Below are 18,715 nucleotides of genomic sequence, written 5' to 3' on the forward strand. Positions count from 1 at the left end.
TTCAATTACGTGATCCGAAATATTGTGTTAGTGGTCTTGTCATGATTGAAAGTTAGTGTGAGTTATCGATCATGAGCACTGGACTGCAGATGCTTCAGGTACAGCTGTTACATTACAAGCATTGCATTTATTTAAAATAAGGTCAGACTTTAAAACCAGCCCTTCAAATGCCTTCAAACTTGTAAATAGCGTATACAACCTGCCCACATAACCATGTCTTCCTATCACTTTATTCTTCCTTCCACCCATCTGGTGTTTGTTGCCTCAACCTGTTGCTTCTTGCCTTTTTTAATCCTGCAAAGACTTGCACATATGTTTTTTAATGCATGTATGTGAGTAGTTCCTTCTGTTTTAATGGGATAACTTTTATGTATAATGATGTTCATCTTATATGTAGAGGTGAAGGAGCAAGCCTTTAGTGTCCCTCATTTCAGGCAGCAATTCTGCTACTTACCTGTGTACTACCCAGAGCTAAGTTGCTGTAAACAAAACAGGACCTCAGAAAACATCCTTTTCAAATAACATTTTTTTCTAGTGTGTGAGAAATTAAATTCCTGTCCAACTTCATACATTCTTTGAAATGAACCCTAAAGTGTCTCTTAAAAGTAGGTTGTAACTGTCTTTCCAAAATGGCCTCCTGCACTGGACAAAAAAAGCGGGAGAACACCCTCATTAATGTGCAACACTAAGAGACCTCTGTGGTGCTCTCCAAGGGTGTCAGGTGTCTGTGGTTGTTGGAAGCCACCATGGGACATAAAAAAGCAGATCATCCTTGTTGAGTCAAGTCCTAGATAGTAATTAGAATGTATCTGGATTGCGTGTTGTAAACACATCTACTTTCCAACCACAGAAGCCAAGAAAGCTGAAAAATAATTTTGTAAACTGCTGAGAAAAAACAACTCATCATTACTAAAAGTGTGGGCTTTAACATGTACCAGCTGAGCAGTGTACATTTGAGAGACTGTAAGAGCTGAATTTCGTCAGTTCGCCTCTGCAATGTGTTGGGATAAACACAGCATTCATGGAAGAGATTTTCTATTTTTATTATTTTTATTTAGCTAGTGCAGTTTACTGTTTTATCTCCCACATAGATCTTGCACTAGTAGTTATTTGTTTTGACTTCAAGTGAATAAAACTGTGCTCTAGCCACCTACCTAGGACCATGGCCACCAGTGCTATGCATTTCAAACACTTAAACACTTAAATTACAAAACAGAAAACTATCAAGAGCAGCAATACAGCTTCCTTACATATCACTTAACTTTCAGTCATGTGACTTATGCAATTAAAACCCCTCCCAATAGACATACTCCTCAACTATCTCTACAGACAACCAATGTCTGCATTTTACAAGTGTTATAAACCAAATTTTTAGCATTTACTTCTATTGTTTTGTTTCCTTGTCCCTGAAATTGTCCAGTTGCCAAACAAATTTTTTTTATCCTGTTCTAATTTCAAGAAGTGTACTTAAGGATGAGTTTATATGCATAGATTTATATCACAAAAAAACAACCCACACTACCAATATTAAAGCAAACATTTAGAAAAATATTTCAAATTTTAAAAAGCTAACAACAAAAGTCAAACCCCTACCTAACTCTAAAATTGTACCATGAATTCTACTTTACATTAATGATGACAATACTTTTAAATTATTTCTACCTGAAATGAAAAGGTCAGCTTAAATTGTATATTGTACAAAGTCTGGGTTCTGAAGGTTCACAAGAAATTACCCTAAATGGCAAAGGCTGCTGCAGAGGGGTTCTGTACAGTGGAAAATGGTTTCAGTGGCAGAACAGGCCATTTCCTATCCTCTCTGATAGCTGATTTCTGTTCAATGCAACCCCTTTACGTGGCTGAGGCCAGCATCTTTTGGTTGAATTTCAATTAAACTCTTGTCATATGAGTATAATAAAATGCTAATTACTTAAAAGCATTTTCTAGACTCCAATGTATAGGCCAACCTATTTCTTTTAATTATTTTTTTCTTTTCAAACTTTAAATATATTAAATAAGCTGCAGGGGAAACCTCAGTCCTTTGTATGTAGAACAGATTTGTGTAGTAAGTATAAAGATTAGTGCATTTTTAAAAAGATGTGATAAATTCTCATAGTCAGTTTCTGACATTATAAAAACCTTAATAAAATTACCAGTCTGCTAATAGTGAAGGCATTTTCCATGTGTTTGCTACATAACTAAAATGTACATTCATACTTTATCAACTTTTAAAAGCTGCTTGTAGATACATCCTTCTTATCAAGTATGACCATTTATAATATGTAATGTCAGGACAGTGGTAATATTCAAAATCCCGTGTTCGTTTTTACTGACTCAGCCTAATTCAAGAAGGAGAGAGTCACAAAGGAGAGCACAGCTGATGAAAAGGTTGAGTCCTGCTTTACTCTAACGAGTTGCACCCTGGGAATCTATTTTGGTGAAGATAACTCAAGTTAATAAGCCTTTGCGGGTTTATAGTCACATAGTTTTTTTCAAATGAGCAAATAATAAACCATTTGAATTCGTCTAAAATCCATACCGTAAATATACAGTCCACTATGGTTTTTAAGAGAGGTTAAAAAATTTGAATTTGTTATTGCTGTGGGAAAAGACTACTTCTTTTGTACTTCTTGTATGAAATAGTGTTTTTGTATTTGGAACAAATAATATTAAACACTAACAATAGATTAAAGATAAAAAAGTGGATGTATGTAAGTTTCATATGTTATGTATAACAATCTGTTAGTAACAGTTTATAGTAAATGGCCAGTTTTCTTAGACTTCCATAAAAATAAATGAGAAACTAATTTTTTTAGTCTGTCAGAGAAAATTACTTGGAGTTGCATGTGCAGGGAGTATAAAGATCAGGTTTGCATCTTAGAACCATAGAAAAGTTTGGGTTGGAAAGGACCTTCAAAGATCATAGAATCATAGAATGGTTAGCGTTGGAAGGGACCTTCAAAAGTCATCTAGTCCAGCCCCCTGCAAGGAGCAGGGACATCCCCGACTAGATCAGGTTGCTCAGAGCCCCATCCAACCTGGCCTTGAATATTTCCAAGGATGGGGCCTCCACCACCTCTCTGGGCAACCTGTTCCAGTGTTCTACAACTCTCATTGTAAAATTTTTTTTCCTAATATCTAATCTAAATCTACCTCCCTCTATTTTAAAACCATTACCCCTTGTCCTGTCATAGCAGGCCCTACTGAACAGCCTCTCCCCATCTTTCTTGTAGGCCCCCTTGAGGTACTGGAAGACCACTATAAGGTGTCTCCGGAGCCTCCTCTTCTCCAGGCTGAACAGCCCCAAGTCTCTCAGCCTGTCCTCATAGGAAAGGTGCTCCAGCCCTCTTATTATCTTCGTGGCCCTCCTCTGGACCTTCTCCAGCTGGTCCACGTCCTTCTTATGTTGAGGGCTCCAGAACTGGACACAGTACTCCAGGTGGGGTCTCACTAGAGCAGAGTAGAGGGGGAGAATCATCTCCCTTGACCTGCTGCCCACGCTCCTCCTGATGCAGCCCAGGATGTGGTTGGCCTTCTGGGCCGCAAGGGTGCATTGCCTGCTTATGTTGAGCTTCTTGTCCACCAGCACTCCCAAGTCCTTCTCCTCAGGGCTGGTCTCAATCCATTCTCCGCCCAGCCTGTATTTGTGCCTGGGATTGCCACAACCCAGGTGCAGGACCTTGCGCTTGGCCTGGTTGAACTTCATGAGGTTGGCACGGGCCTACATAGTCCAACACCCCACTTCCATAAGCAGGGATGTCTTTCACTAGATCAGGTTGCTCAGAGCCCCATTACCTTGAACATTTTCCAGCATCCACAACTTCTCTGGGCAGCCTGTTCCAGTGCTTCACCATACTCTTCATAAAAAATTTCTTCCTTGTATCTAGTGGGAATCTACCCTGTTTCAGTTTAAAACCATTACCCGTTGTCCTATTGCTATAGGCCCTACTAAAAGGTCTCTCTCCATCTTTCTTACAATCTCCCTTTAACTATTGGAGAGCTGCAGGAAGTCTCCCTGAAGCCTTCTCAGGCTGAACAATCCCAGCTCTCTCAGCCTTTCTTCACAGAAGAGGTACTCCAGGCCTCTGATCACTTTTGTGGCCTTCTCTGGACCTGCTCCAACAGGTCTATGTCTTTCTTGTACTGGGGGCTGCAGAGCTGGATGTAGTACTCCAGGTGGGGTCTCACAAGAGTGGAGTAGAGGGGGAGAATCACCTCCCTTGACCTGCTGGCCATACTTCTTTTGATGCAGCCCAGGATGCGGTTGGCTTTCTGGGCTGCAGGCGCACATTGCGAGCTCACGTCCAGTTTTTCATCCACAAATATTGCCAAGCCCTGGAGGGCTGCTCTCAGTCCATTCATCCAGTCTGTACTGATCTTGGGGGTTGCCGTTACCCATGTGCAGGACTTTGCACTTGGCCTTGTTCAGCTTCATGAAGTTCACCTGGGCCCACCTCTCCAGTCTGTCGTGGTCACTCTGGATGACATCCCTTCTCTCAAGTGAATCAACTGCACCACTCAGCTTGATGTTGTCTGCAAACTGGCTGAGAGTGCACTCAGTCCCACTATCTACGCCATTAATTAAAATATTAAATAGTATTGGTCCCTGTACTTACCCTTGAGGAACACCACTGATTACTGGTTTTCATCTGGACATTGAGCCGTTCACTGTAACTCTTTAGAGAGTAACTAGCCATCCAGCTAGTTCCTTACCCAACTAACAGCCCATCCATCAAATACATGGCTCTCCAATGTTGACATAAGTACGTTGTGGGGGACCATCAAGAAGTCTAGGTAGATTACATCAGTTGATCTTCCCTTGTCCACTGATGCAGTCACTCCTTTGTAGAAGGCCAGTAGATTAGTCAGGCACAGTTTGCCATAGGTAAAGCCATGTTGGCTGTCTTTAATCACCTCCTTATGCTCCAGTTGCTTCAACATAACTGCCAGGAGAATCTGTTCCGTAATCTCACTGGGCTGAGGCCGGGCCTGGCTAGTCTTGGTCTTGTATACTGCTTTTGTTTGAGAGTCTTTTAATTTGGCTATAGGAAATACAGGAGTGGTTGTCTTTCAGGAATATTATTATACTTTTTTCACCTTTCATTAACTTTTCTGCTCATTTTTTTCCAGTTTTTCAGCTGAGTTCCACACATGTTTTTTCCCAATTGCCACAGCACATATCTGCCATTTCTGTTTTATAGAGATAGATTATAAACTGACCAAAGTATCTACTAATTTCTTTCACAGAGAATCACAGAATGGTTGAGGTTGACAGGGACCTCTGGAGGTCATCTGATCCAATCCATCTGCTCAAGCAGGGCCACCTACAGCTGGCTGCCCAGGACCATGTCCAGATGCCTTTTGAAGACCTCCAAGGAGGCAGACTCCACAGCCTCTCTGGGCAACCTGTGCCAGGGCTCAGTCACCCTCACAGTAAAAAAAGTGTTTCAGGTGGAACCTCATTGTTCCCATTGCCTCTGGTCCTGTCACTGGGCACTACTGAAAAGAGCCTGCCTTCATCTTCTTTACGCTCTCCCTTCAGATATTTGTATACATTTATAAGATCCCCCCTGAGCCTTCCCTTCTCTGGGCTGAACAGTTCCAGCTCTCTCAGCCTTTGCTCATAAAAGAGATGCTCCAGTCCCTTCATCACCTTCGTGGCCCTTTGCTGGTCTCTCTCAAATATGTCTGTGTCTCTCTGGTACTGAGTAGTCCAGACTTGGATACAGAATGTAGGTATGTCTCACCAGCATTGAGCAGAGGGGAAGGATCACCTCCTTCAGTGTGCTGGCAGTACTCTGCCTAGTGCACCCCAGGATAACATTAGCCTTTTTTGCTGCCAGGGCATATTGTTGGCTCATGTTCAACTTGGTTGAAGTAATGATCTCCTAGGACCAACGTGGTCATGGTCCTCTAGGACTCTGTGTCCTTTTCTGCAAATCGGCTTTCCAGCTGGATGGCTCCCAGCATATATTGGTGCATGGGGATATTCCACATGCAGGGCTTTGCACTTCGTGTTGCCCTTCATGAGGTTCCTGTCAGCCCATTTCTCCTCCGTTGAGGTCCCTCTGAAGGGCAGTATGACCCTATAGTTCTGTGTCATCAGCAAACTTGCCGAGGGTACACTCTGTCCTGTAATGTGGATCATTAATGAAGATGTTTAACAGGATCGGACCCAGTATTGTCCCCTGGGGTATACTGCTAGTTAATGGCCTCCAACTAGACTTCATACCACTGATCACCGTCCTCTGGGCCTGGCTTGTTCAGACAGTTTTCAGTCCAACTCATGGTCTGCTCATCCAGCTCATACTTGACCAGCTTTAGACATGTTTCCTTTAGCTATATGAAGAACCCAATCTCCTAAGTGTCACTTCTTCCCAGAAAGAGGAATTCCTGTATTCCTGACTTACTGCAGGCTAATTTCTCCTAGTTTTTAATGGCATCATTCTCTTGATGTCTTGTGGATTTGTATTCAGCGTGAGGAATAGAATAGATTGTACATGGCTGTAAAGCAGGTGCAGAGGAGGGAAAGAAGACAGGAAGCTTTGCTCCTTCATATGCTACTCATAAAGGCCGGTCCCCACTGCAGCCTCTGCACATAGATGCTTTACCTCCCATCCCACCACTGTTTGAATTCAAGGCAATCTGAGTGAGCAGAAAAGGTAAGGGGGAGTTGAGACCATTATTTCATCCTCCTTGTCATGATTTTGACTGCTCACTGCATATGAACAGCGTCAGACGGCTTTTTCCTTAGATGTATTAATTAACTTATTTATCCTATTTGGGGACATTTTTACATAGGTGCTCCTCCCCTCCAAGGGAGAGATGTAACCTGCAGAAATAGAAACCTTCTAAATCTACCACAAAATCAAGAATATTAAAGCAGGCTAGAGATGGATTCTATCTATTGTAAATAGCTCTAAAGATAATAGAGGAAACTTCCTAATGCCTGTGAGGTTATCTTTTCATCAGCTCTAAAAATAATTCTCTTGCCTTTGCTAGGGAGTTTCCAGTTAGCAGTCAAATTAGACTAAATCTATGTCAGTGCAGCACTTCTAAACATGTTTTACAACCTCGTTTTTGCAAATGAGAAAATTAAGTGGTATACAGTTTGGCTGATCACTATGTATAATTCAAAACAATATCAGCTGATTTGCATCTCACAATTTGGCATTGATCATTGTTGCATTTAAGCCCAACAATATCAAAGCCCGTCTGCATCCACACAGCCTATTGAATTATACCTGGGAGTAAGCTGTGCTGTAGACTATATGAGGTAGAATGTAGCTGGAGGCCAAAAGAGAGACAACCGCATGAAAGGAGTAACACTGCTGTAATATCTGTTATGGACTAGGCTTAGACTGCAAGCTGCCGTGTTTTATACAAGCACAAAACTAATGAAAAGAAAAGCAAACAATGTGCAAAGCCACGTTTCTCTGTGCAAAACTGTGTAATGTAGAAACATCAAGATGTTTCTAATTCTGATGGGGAACTGTGTGAACATTGCTTCCTCTTCTAGCAGAGGTGGATTGTAAATCAGTTACAGGAATAAGTTGAGGAAGGCGGCAATATTACGTATCAAGATTATGCCATAGAGTATTAATTCATAGTGTTAATGTATATTCCTGTAAGTATCTGCTCATTTGTCAAAAATAAGATTATTTAGGATGTCCTTACCTAGATTTGACATCCTATTGTCCATCAGAAAGACTAAATGCACAGACCTTTCCTCTGGTACACTGTGTGAAAGATTACAACATTTCCTGCCCAAAATACATCTAACTTTTAGGAAGCAGAAAAGACAGAGTAAGAAAATGCCCTCTTAACTGCTTTTCAGAGGATATTAATGCCTTTGCTTATTCACAGTGATTTACTTCTGGTTTGTATTGTCTACCCCCAACTTCATGATCACCTTTTCTGGAGTGATCTGCCTGCTATGCAATCAAGGTAATAGTAGCCACTTAAGTAGGGGCTTGATGACAAACACAGGCCACCCAGCCAAATCTCTGTGAAAAATTACAAGTGCAGGAAAAAATGGCTCCATAATTCAAGTGACTCTTTATCAGCAAGTAGGCAGCTGGAGAAACAAAGCCTTTAGAGAACAGTTAGTCATGCAAGCAGAATACTGTTGTTACTGTTGAGACAGATATTCTTGACAGCTGTTTTTAGCAGGAAGCTAATCTTTTCATCTGACTGTGTACTCAAATTGTGTTTAAAGTATAACCACCTATTTTCTGTTACAGTTGTTGAAGACTGGTATTATACTGTGCTTGCATGTCTGTGCAATCACTGGGATCAGGTATAATAATCCCTGCTCTCTGATTAGAGTACCGAGGTTTTTGCTTTGTCTCTGGAAGATGGCTGGTGAGCAGGAAATGGACTTTAGGCTCTTAGTAGAAAAGCTCAGTTTAAAAATCTTTTTTTTAAGGTCTTATGTCCCTCTTAAACTTCAAACATCTGTGTGCATTGGGAAGTCTAGGCTGCAGTTTATGATGAGGTTCTTTTTTTATGGTACGGGAAATCCTAAGCTTACCCACAAAAGATGTAGTTCCAAATGAGAAACATCTTTATATCCAACAGGTCCCGACATTCTTTCTTTGTCTTTCCAAACAGTTTTGATTTTCAGACATAAAGTGAAAACTAGCAAGGAAGAAATATTTAATGCTGTATTTTACACCCTCTACCACTTTTTTGGTTTTATGGTCATTAAAAAATACAGTTCATGAACTTAGTTCTGCATAGCTGTTCTTTATTCTAATCTGACTGGATTTTTAAAATTTGATTTGAAAAACACACACCAGACTTTATTGTTGTTTGCAGCAGTAGGAAAAAGGATAGCCTGTGAAAAGTGCTTACCTGAGAACATGCTCACAGTAAATGCTTGCCATCATGAATGCAGTTACAGGAAAAAAAGGTCCAGGCTTAGATCAACTTTTGGGCCAAGTTTGTATAAAAAGTCCACAATACTTTTCCTCACGACCTTTGTAGATTAATACTTGCACTCACACAGTTTCCCGAGCTTCAGTAATAATGACCTGGAGACTTTTTATAAAGGAGTCAGCACACCTGGACTTGATATTAGTATTTTTCCCTAAAATCAAGCAAACTGTATTAAGTAATAATCTATTTTATTTCAGTTGTCACATGATCTGAGCTTTACAATCATTGTAATAACAAAACCTCATGTTTAGAACATTGTTAGAGTAAAATTTGACCTTTCCCCAAGCTTGAAATTTTCCCAGTGAACTGCAAAGTTAAATTCAGTTTGTACGTGTAGTGATAGCCAGCAGATAAAAAAATATATTCTTTTTAACAACGTAGTTGTTAACATATGCCAAATTCTGTGGACATTGTTATTTTTAAAAGTGTGTGTGGAAGATCCAGCTTTCAACTCTATCTTAGTTACTGCTCTGGCTCCTACTGAAGATGAATCAAAATTCCTTTTTCTAAAAATGGCAGTACCTCTTCATGTACTTGAAATTGGGCCATGACTGGCCTAATAAAAGATTCTACTTTTTTAGTTAACCTTACAGCTCTAAAGAAAAAATGTTATTCTAAGAAGTACCTGGAAAAAACCCAACTTGTAGTTTTCCTGTCACAGAAAGGTCACACTGAAGCTCCACAAATCTGTGTTCTTAGGAAAGGAGGGGCCAAAATACTAATGCAAATTATTTTTGCAGTTTGGTGCCATTTGCATTATCTCCTTCTCTGGCTTTTGAAGTACTCACACTATTAAAGACTCATCTGTGAATACATTGTGAATTTCTTTGAAGTTGTCAGTCATGACAGTGACAAAATATACATTTTTTCCCTTGATAAAAATACCAACTGTGACCTTGTTAAAAATAAAAACAACCCCCTTTTGCTCCCTGTAGGAGCAAAAAGAAAAAATTCCCTAGAATAATATTTTCATGGTCTTTATTATTATTCTTAATGTCTGACTTTTTTTTTCATTTGTGAGTAATAATTGTTTATTAGGAAAAAAAATGAAAATAAACCACATAAACTATTAAACTCGGTACAAGATTTACAAAATTGTCAGCATTATGATAACGTATTCTTAGTGACGTCCTTGTGAAGCTCAGATAATACGTGTGAGTTGGAAGATAAATCCTTGCATTTATTTCATAATCAGTCTTGTGAATTGGTAGGATAGTGCATACAAAACAAAAATTTAAAAGCATAAGCTGGTATGGTTCCATTACATTTCAAATCACAGTATAAAAGTGAGATGGCATGTATGATCAGTAATGTTTTTGAAATTGCCCTTATCGTTGTTGGAGAGCATCTAAGATTTTGGAAGACATTTAAATAGTTTAGCAAGGGACAAGCCAAAAAAAAAATAAAAGAAGTAGGCCGTAACTACAAAGTTTTGCTCTGGAATATAGACCTGTCAAGTCTTCTGGAGACTTCAGGGGCAAATTTGTCAGAAAGCTTTTTTTCAGCCATCTCAGTTGAAAAGAACCAATGTGAGCTTTAGTACTTCAAGCAGAGAGTGCTCTGAGCCAACCACAGAAAATTATCCTTAGATAAATTGAGGTTAATCCCTTCAGTGTGAAAGATTTGTGCTTATATTGCTGTATACTGATAGATTTTAAGCTAATGGGGACAACAAAATAATTCTGTTGTTTTCACACAAGTTTATCTTCTGTTAGCATCATTAATTAGCATCATGTGAAATATTCATTAGAAACTTTGTATTGCATCTGTAAACTATCATGATCAGTTTACGTCTATAATAGGATGACAGATAAGATGATTGATTTATAGTCTCTGCTTTCCAGGAGATACCACTAAACTGTCATGTGAAACTTTACACCTAAAACCACTTTCATTGTGAGAGCCAACCAGTCAACAGTGCATGCACTGTGTCTTCTCAAATGTTCTATTACAGCTTTTCCATATTCTCGATAGAGTACAATTATTAAAAAACACATAGAAGTATGGTTCATCAGGATCAAATCCTAACTTTTCAGTTTCTTTGCATGGCATGAAAGTATGGTTTTGCTTTTCGTCCACTGCCAGGATTAGAAAGTTAATTTTTATTTGTGCTGATGTCTCTTTCTGAGGGAGAAACAGCAAAACTGAGTGGCAGTGAAAATTCTTCACTGAGTGAATGGCATACATGACCTGGGACAAAAATAAAAATTGACCTCTTGCCTGTTGTACTTTGTCACAAGTTGCCACCACAATGAAGTCAACTATTTCCTCCCCTAGACTCCTTTCTTTGTTCCTGCACTGTCTCCTTTGAGAAGACTGTGATTAAATATAAAGTGTCTCAAATAGGATCTTTATTGCCTTAGCTGATACAGAGTGTTAATGTGGTAGACCCCAAAGCAGGGGTGTGCCAGAGAGTGTACAGCCTACCTGAGCCATCAAGGTAATAGCAGCTGGTTCAGATCAGCCGCTGCTGTACACAGTGACTAACAAAGCAGAGCTCCGGTGCCTTGAGGAGTAGTTAGAAACCTGGAAGAAAAACAGGCAGTTCCACTGGCAGTGAGAAAAGGACTTCCAAGCAAGATTCCCATATTTACTAGTTAAAGATCTGGATTGTTGCCCAAAACTTTGTGTGGGAGTGGAGGAGTGAGGGAGGTAACTGTTACCTCTTTCTCTTCCAGAGTTTTTTGTTGCTTGTTTTTAGTTGTAACTAGACAAGTTTCATTTTAGGCTCAGAAAAACAACAAAAGCTAGTTGAGAATTTTCTATGTCAGTGTTAGGTGAAAGGGATTACTCCTCAGGGTAGCCAAGACTGAATATTTTACCTGTTAAGCAAAAGTTTTCACTACTCACTTTATGATTCCAGCATCTGTATATACATCTAAATGTGAATGTTTCTCTGTCCTTGGGGATAGATCTTATAGTCTCTTTATTTGATTTTTTCGTCTTTTCTTGCTGTCTAATTGTGTATGCAGCTCTTGCAGAAGACAACTCGCTGTTCCTCAGAGTCTACTTGAAGGGATTGTAAGGGTGTTCAGATTACTTTTCCTACCTCCCTCTAGTAGGTAACTTCTAATAGTAGGTAACTTTGGATAACTTGATCCAATAGGTGTGTGAAGCATACTTTTAAAATCAGATTTTTTCTTATGAAGTGTCTTATTTCTAGTTAATAGATGATCTTTAAAGCTCTTCTCTTTCTGTTTTCTTTTACTTCTAAATTACTTTTCTGTATTTAAGTTTTCATATTATTTTTACCCTCTAAACTACTTATTTCAAAGAACTACATTGTTGAGCAGAATTTACAGTGAAACTACAGAACCAGCTTTATGTATTATGAGCATTCATATATTTTTAATTATAGAACCCAGCAGTGTTCAGCCACAGATCTAACATATGTTATAGAGAGAAAATAAGTGGCTGTTTTATCTTCATTTCCTGATATGTCATCTAGACCCAACCACTCACCGAAATCTCCCATGTTCCAAATCCTGTGATGAGCTCTGCCCTGAGAAACAGCTCAGAATTTGACCTACAAATTAAACTTAGTTTTAAGAACCTCCAGGTATAGTCTGTTGCTTTGGTTACACTGTTGTTTTAATGTACTCTGCGAACTATACACTTTGCATTGGAGAGTATTTGTGAAATACAGACTACGTCTCAACTTTCTTTTAGCAATTCTGGAGAATTGCTGGAGGATTGCATCTACCAGTGGGACAGACACTGGTGAAATTCTGATTAAGCTGCATCAGTGGGGTTTTTTTTTGGCTACCCTGCTTTCCCATCTGAGTGAATCAGGAAGTCTGGTGAGTTCCAGCTTTTTCAATATTTACACCAGAGGAGTATGGCATGGTTATTCAGGTAGGACCAAGAGAGTGGAGCAATTAATTCCTATGGACATTATTTTATTCCAACACCATGGAGCAGCCAAAGATGTAAAAAGTCCAGAAAAGCCTTGGGCTGCCATCATCTACCATCTTTCCACAGATTTACACTATCTTGCAACATGCCATGTGAACACTGACTAACGGTTAATTCAGCAGTGACTTTTGTGGGAAAAAAAAAAACTTCCCAAGACCTACATTTTTTTTATTTTCAGTTAGGGTTTCCTCTTTATCCTAAACAAAGGGACAGGTACCAACATGAGAGGTCAGTAGAGCTGTTAACAGTGCTGAGTCCCATTGCTGGTCTCTGAAAGGCTTGCAGTTGCCCAGATGCTGTTCTCCAGGTAGTTCAGAGACATGATCCGTATCGCCAGTGTGCTCTTGTCACCGCAGCATCACCAGATGGCCACTTCCAGTCCCCTTGCAGTGGGAATATTTTCCCAATAGCTTATTAAATTGTTCTTGCTTCAATTTAAACAGAGTACTTCTTCTTAAATTTAAGCAGATTACATCTTCTTTCCTTTATGGACATGAATTATCCACTGTGTTCTTTAGAGATTGGTACCTTTTACACAGTTGAGGATAACTGCTATCTCCTCTCCGTCATCTCTTTTATAGCACATCTGGTTTTTTCCTCGTGGGTCATCCTTCCCAAAATTTTTAGCATTCTTAGTGCTGTCTTTTGAAGCCTTTTAAGTTTGATTGCATCTCATTCTGTGGTATTGTAAGTGTGTACAGCAGCCTAAGCACTGTCTTATTGGCTAAAATAAACAGAAATAACTTCTCTTTTTCCTTGCTTGTGGTACTTCATTAGTAAGTGTCCCAAAATCCTCTCAGAGCCTCTTCTATGGCATGGCTATTTCTTTAGACAGTTCATTTCCCTTTTTGCATTTCTGCATTTGTTTTTTTTTTTTCTTCTTAAGTGTAGGGGTTTACGTTTATTTTTATTGAATCTATTTATGCTGACTTCAGCCTGTTTCTGAAATATCAGATCATTTTTATTGCTAGTCCTGCCTTTCAGAGCACTCACAACTCCTTCCAGTCTGATGTGATCCACTATTTTTATTACTATGTTACCTGTGCCATCATCAGTGTTACAAAATAAAATATGGGCTGAAACTAGACTGAGATAAAAATAACTTGCTTCTCACTTGCAGTAGTAGATTTTCAGAATCTCTTCACAGTCTTCTTTTGAACTATTGATGATTACACCTTAAATAGGTTTTTTCTAACCAATTTTGGAAACAGGTTTGATGATTCCATCTAGCCACTATCTCTTTGCTTATAGGAATGTCATGAGGGACACTATCAAGGGCTTTACTGAAGCCAGTTAAAGTGTCACAGAAAAGTATTAGATTGGTTTTACGTGGCTGCCCTTTGATAAATCCATATTAGCTGTTCATCATTACCTCATAATTGCCAATAATTTACCAGTAATTTCCAAACCCTTTGGACCACAGCTTACTACAGTCCACGGTTTCTAGTTGCCCACCATATACTTCTTCATCAGACTATTAATAAACAGGCATTACAAAGGTGATGTAAATTTTAATGTTAAGTATGACTTCATGGTCCCCTTGCTTCAACTGGAGACCACAGTTTGGAACCTGATGTTCCAGCTACTTACATGTTGATTGTAGTATCTGCTGTAATTCAGAGATGTAGTGTATCATTTACAGCAGCAACTTCTGCAGTACACTGTAACACAGGTTTTTACATACATTAAGCCAACATCTGCTGCTCGATCTGTTATTTACACCAGTAATACTTTTGCACAGTATAGAAACTGACTCAATTTGAAAGAAAATAATAATTTTGAAAAATTTGAGGTTTGTGTTACACCTTGCTACATACATTCATGATCAGAGATTATTTGCAGTGTGAAGATGAGTAACAATAACGTTAATACACAAGCAGCTTTTATTTTTAAAATAGGGCAAAAATAATCTGTGGAACACACAGACTTCCTCCCTGACTCTACGTGGCTTCTTGCTTATATAATTATTGAATAACCTTTAAAAAAATCCCATTTCATCCTGTCTGATTTTTTGAATACCACTGTTGAGTAGGAATTTCTTTTCCAATTGGATCTCTTTTCTTTCTCTATAACTCTAGCTTTGCTGTCTCTGCAATCGACGCTGCCTTCAGATTGGAGCAGTGTCCCACTCACACCTGGCACAGCCTTTTCACCTACAAAGCAACTACTCTTAATTATGCATCTTTTATTTTAAAAATCAGGCCTAACCTCTAATAGCTTTAATACTTTCTGTGAGATGCCTGTCTCACAGAAGCAGAACTAACACAAGCAGAACTGCATTGAGTGGAGGTTTTTGTCATGCTTGTTAAGAAAAGCAGCAGTAAGAGATTGTCACAGAATAGGAATAGTAAGAGGCCATGGAGGAGAGAAGGTGCAGACCAAACAGCCAGACTCTCCTTAGCATCTGGTAATTCTACGATGGCTGTTAATATTTAGTGGAGTTGAAAGAGAATCTCATACAGAAGGGAAAGTCTTCTTAACTCTGTATTTTCCTGTCTCCCAGTTGGCTACCTTGACGGGCTGCAGGTTTATTTTTTTTTACTTAGAATCTGCTTAAATGCATCTTGTTCTTTAAAAAATTTGTTCTGAGTGTTCACAGTGAAATATATGTAGATGTTTTGTTACCATTTCATGACTGATTATTCTTAAATCATATTAAATATTAATTTATTTATGTCTATGAAAAATGAGCAAGCTACTCTGATTACTGAATTTTCAGGTTGGGCAGATGCAGCTGTACTATCACTCTGGGATTTCTGAAGAATTCAGTACTGGCCTCTTTCTACTCCCATTGAAATCAATTAAATAGCACTTAAGAAGGCTTTTCCTTTTCCGCTGTAGCTGCCATTTTGTGTGCTGTCGCAAATGTGCAGCTGATACAATATAGACTGAGTTTTAAATTCATGCTTTGGTTTGTCTTGTGCTTTTCACAGCAGACTTTATTATTAATAGAAATTTGGCTTACACTGTTCAGTGAGTCATCCTGTCTTGTTTTTATATCTTGGTCAGTTACTAGTTCATTAAAATATTTGCCTCTGTGATGTTCGTTTTTCTTTCTCTGCTCTATCATCCTGTATATTTGCTTTCCAGAAATGAATCTCCATGTATTGCTGTGCGGGTTGCAATCACACTTCACTTACGCGCAAGGTTATTTTTTCTTGCATAGCCTTTCTCAGTTGCAAGGTCTGCAATATAATGCTAGCAATCTGTTGGAAGAGTGTCAGAATCTTAATTATATAGGACTGCAAATGTTTTTTGAGATTTGCATCAACTACAAAACAAGAGGAGTCTAGAATATAATCAAAATACATTTCTAAACACTAGAACAGGAGACTAAATTGGCTAAGGTCTGGCACTTGGAATTTGTATGGGGATAATTGTAATTATAAAGGGTTTTTTTTCTGCTTAATTTAAGGCACTCCTCTGCAGAAATAAGAAAGCAATTTACTCTCCAACCAGGCTTTGCGCAGTTCTGTCAGCGAAGCTTAAGTACCCCTGGCTTTTCTACTCTTCATCTGGTAAGTTCTGAGTTTATCTTCTTTACAGAGGTTTGGCATCTACATTGCTTAATGTTTTTAGGGTAATTAAGTGATGTTCTTAATTTGTTTTGCTTTCCCCTGGCTTCTGCCTGAAGCTGTTAAAAAACACCCCATAGTGAGCAGAGCAAATTGTGCATTTGAAAAAGCTGAGAATGGTCCTTGGAGCCTGAAATAGACAGTCTTTCTGCACACTACTATAAATCAAAGTTAATTACTTAGGTGTTGGAGTATATTACATCCTTTCCTTGCTGGAAACATTCAGCTCCCATCAAGTGAATGCATTGTGTGGTGGTCATGGATGATTTCCAAAAGGAGGTCGGTGAACAAAAAGAAAAAAATAAAGGCAGAGGCTCAGCTAGCTTGGCTTAATATACAGTTTCCAGAGCTAGCTGCCGAGACAGCACACTGACTTGTTTTTCAGTGCTGTAGAGTAAGCACGTTAAGTGAGAAATGCTGAAGTATGCCCTGATTAGCGTAGATATAACTGAGTCGGCTCTTATGTGTCTGCGAATCATCTTCAGCCCTCCACGCATAATCCCCCTCTAAAGCAGTCAGACCATATGACACTGCCCTTATGACAAAGGGAAAAATTGCCTGATCTTTTTAATTGCCCTTCAGGAGGATGGGTGTTCGGCAGACATACTATGCCGTAAACAAAACGGACTAAGATTTTGATACTCTCCTTCTTCCCACCCTTTTAATTTTTTTTTTTCTTATTTTTGTGAGACCTGATGAGTAGAGGTAGAAAAAGTCTATGTGGACCAGTGATTGTGAAAAATGTGAAACACTCGATGTAAGCAGTTACTTCCTGTCTGTCGGGGCCTCCTGCCACTACTCACTTCCTTAATCTGACATGCTCTGGTGTTTCAACTTGGGCTTTGCGGTTATTCAGTCTGAGGAGGCTAGGTCCCTTCTTCTACATGCAGATAGCTGCTTTTGCTCTTGAGAAACTTAACGTTTCATTTACCAAGTATTAAGCCGTAGCTGCCATTTTGTGTGCTGTCGCAATCTACGTGCCTCTAATCCATCATCCTTTAAAAGGTATGTTTCAGTAATGATTTGTGGCGTTTTCTGTAGAATTGTTTTGCACACTTGCACGATGTGTGAAAAGTAATGTTGGCTTCTCAGTTGAAACAGTATCTCTGTTCCTTTCATAATTCGCACCAGTGTTAGGGAGACCATTACCCTCCATCTGCATTTACCTTTTCCACCATCTTTTTTACATTTGTGTCTAATTTATATAGTCAACAGCACACATTTCTAGAGATTAAAGATTATTATTATTAACATTTAAACTAGAAAAAATTAGCGGATGTAATGAAATGCGATGGATTTGACTTGTCAGAATGGAAAAGTGTAATTTCTGAAAGGAAGTGCAATACTTAATAAAAAATTAGATTGTTTTAAGGAAAACCGGTTTGCATGCAAAACATTACATCTTCAGCAACTGAAAAGATTTAATATGCTTTTGTATACTTTAAGCTGCTTTTTACTTTAATCTTTTGTGAATTAATTTTTTTAGCAGATCTTCATATGTATACAGTAACATGTAACGTTTTATCCACTAGCAGTACAATAAGTGGATTCAAGGATATTATGCTGACAATTAATGAAAAATCAATAACTCATAAAGATCACTATTTACTCATAACCATTGATCCAGTATGGTCAGCACTAAGTTAGGTACAAACCAGAAATAGTGCTTAACCTAAACATTTGTTAAGAGCACAGTGTATTTCTTCAGCTGGCTGCCTCATGGTTTGCTGCACTTTCTGTCAGTTTTAGGTTTTCCCTTTGGATGAAAAGAGCAAAGAAAGAGACAAATTTTCCCAAAGATGTTTTCAGATAATTCAGTCAATCCCTTAAATGTACAGAGGGACGAGCTCAGAGACTTATTTATGCAGAGATCAATGCAGTTTCCCTATGAAAGGGGAATCTGGGGTGGGGGGTAGGGGTTGGTTGTGTTCAGAAGTCTCTACTACAACATTTGTAGGAGTATTTACCACATCTGTTTTTTTTTTCAAAATTTTAAATTGCTTTAGCTTCTTGTGTTTTTAGCACATTTCTTCTAAAAATGCTTCACTTTCTGAAAGATGTTTCTAGATTTTTATTAGCTGAATAACTCCCTCACTTATATTTCCAGAACACTAAAAAGGCTCCAAAACTCATATTTACCACTAATCAGTTTTAACTCATCTTCCTATCTATAGCGACTGACGTGGCGTATTATGTGTGAGCCATTTTAGTTCAGAGTTACCCAGAGCTTTGCCACCATTGAGCACCTTTGCATGCTTCATAAATTGTCAAATTCCTCATTGTCCTAT

General features: G+C 38.8%; 1 protein-coding gene across 3 annotated transcripts in view; it reads left to right on the forward strand.

Annotated features, from left to right (window-relative positions):
• Window positions 1–18,715, forward strand: part of DOCK8 (dedicator of cytokinesis 8) — a 93,658-nt gene that overhangs the window by 2,277 nt on the left and 72,666 nt on the right. For 2 of the 3 annotated variants that reach the window (XM_086770997.1, XM_086770998.1), the window contains exon 2: window positions 16,268–16,370. In XM_086770997.1, coding sequence (XP_086627123.1) covers window positions 16,268–16,370 — 103 coding nt within the window. Of the gene's footprint in view, window positions 1–16,267; window positions 16,371–17,302; window positions 17,433–18,715 lie in introns of those variants that run through there. The other variant, XM_086770999.1, reaches the window with a different exon arrangement.

Source organism: Chlamydotis macqueenii, chromosome Z, assembly GCF_036417535.1.
Source record: "Chlamydotis macqueenii isolate bChlMac1 chromosome Z, bChlMac1.mat, whole genome shotgun sequence".
Classification (NCBI taxonomy): domain Eukaryota; kingdom Metazoa; phylum Chordata; class Aves; order Otidiformes; family Otididae; genus Chlamydotis; species Chlamydotis macqueenii.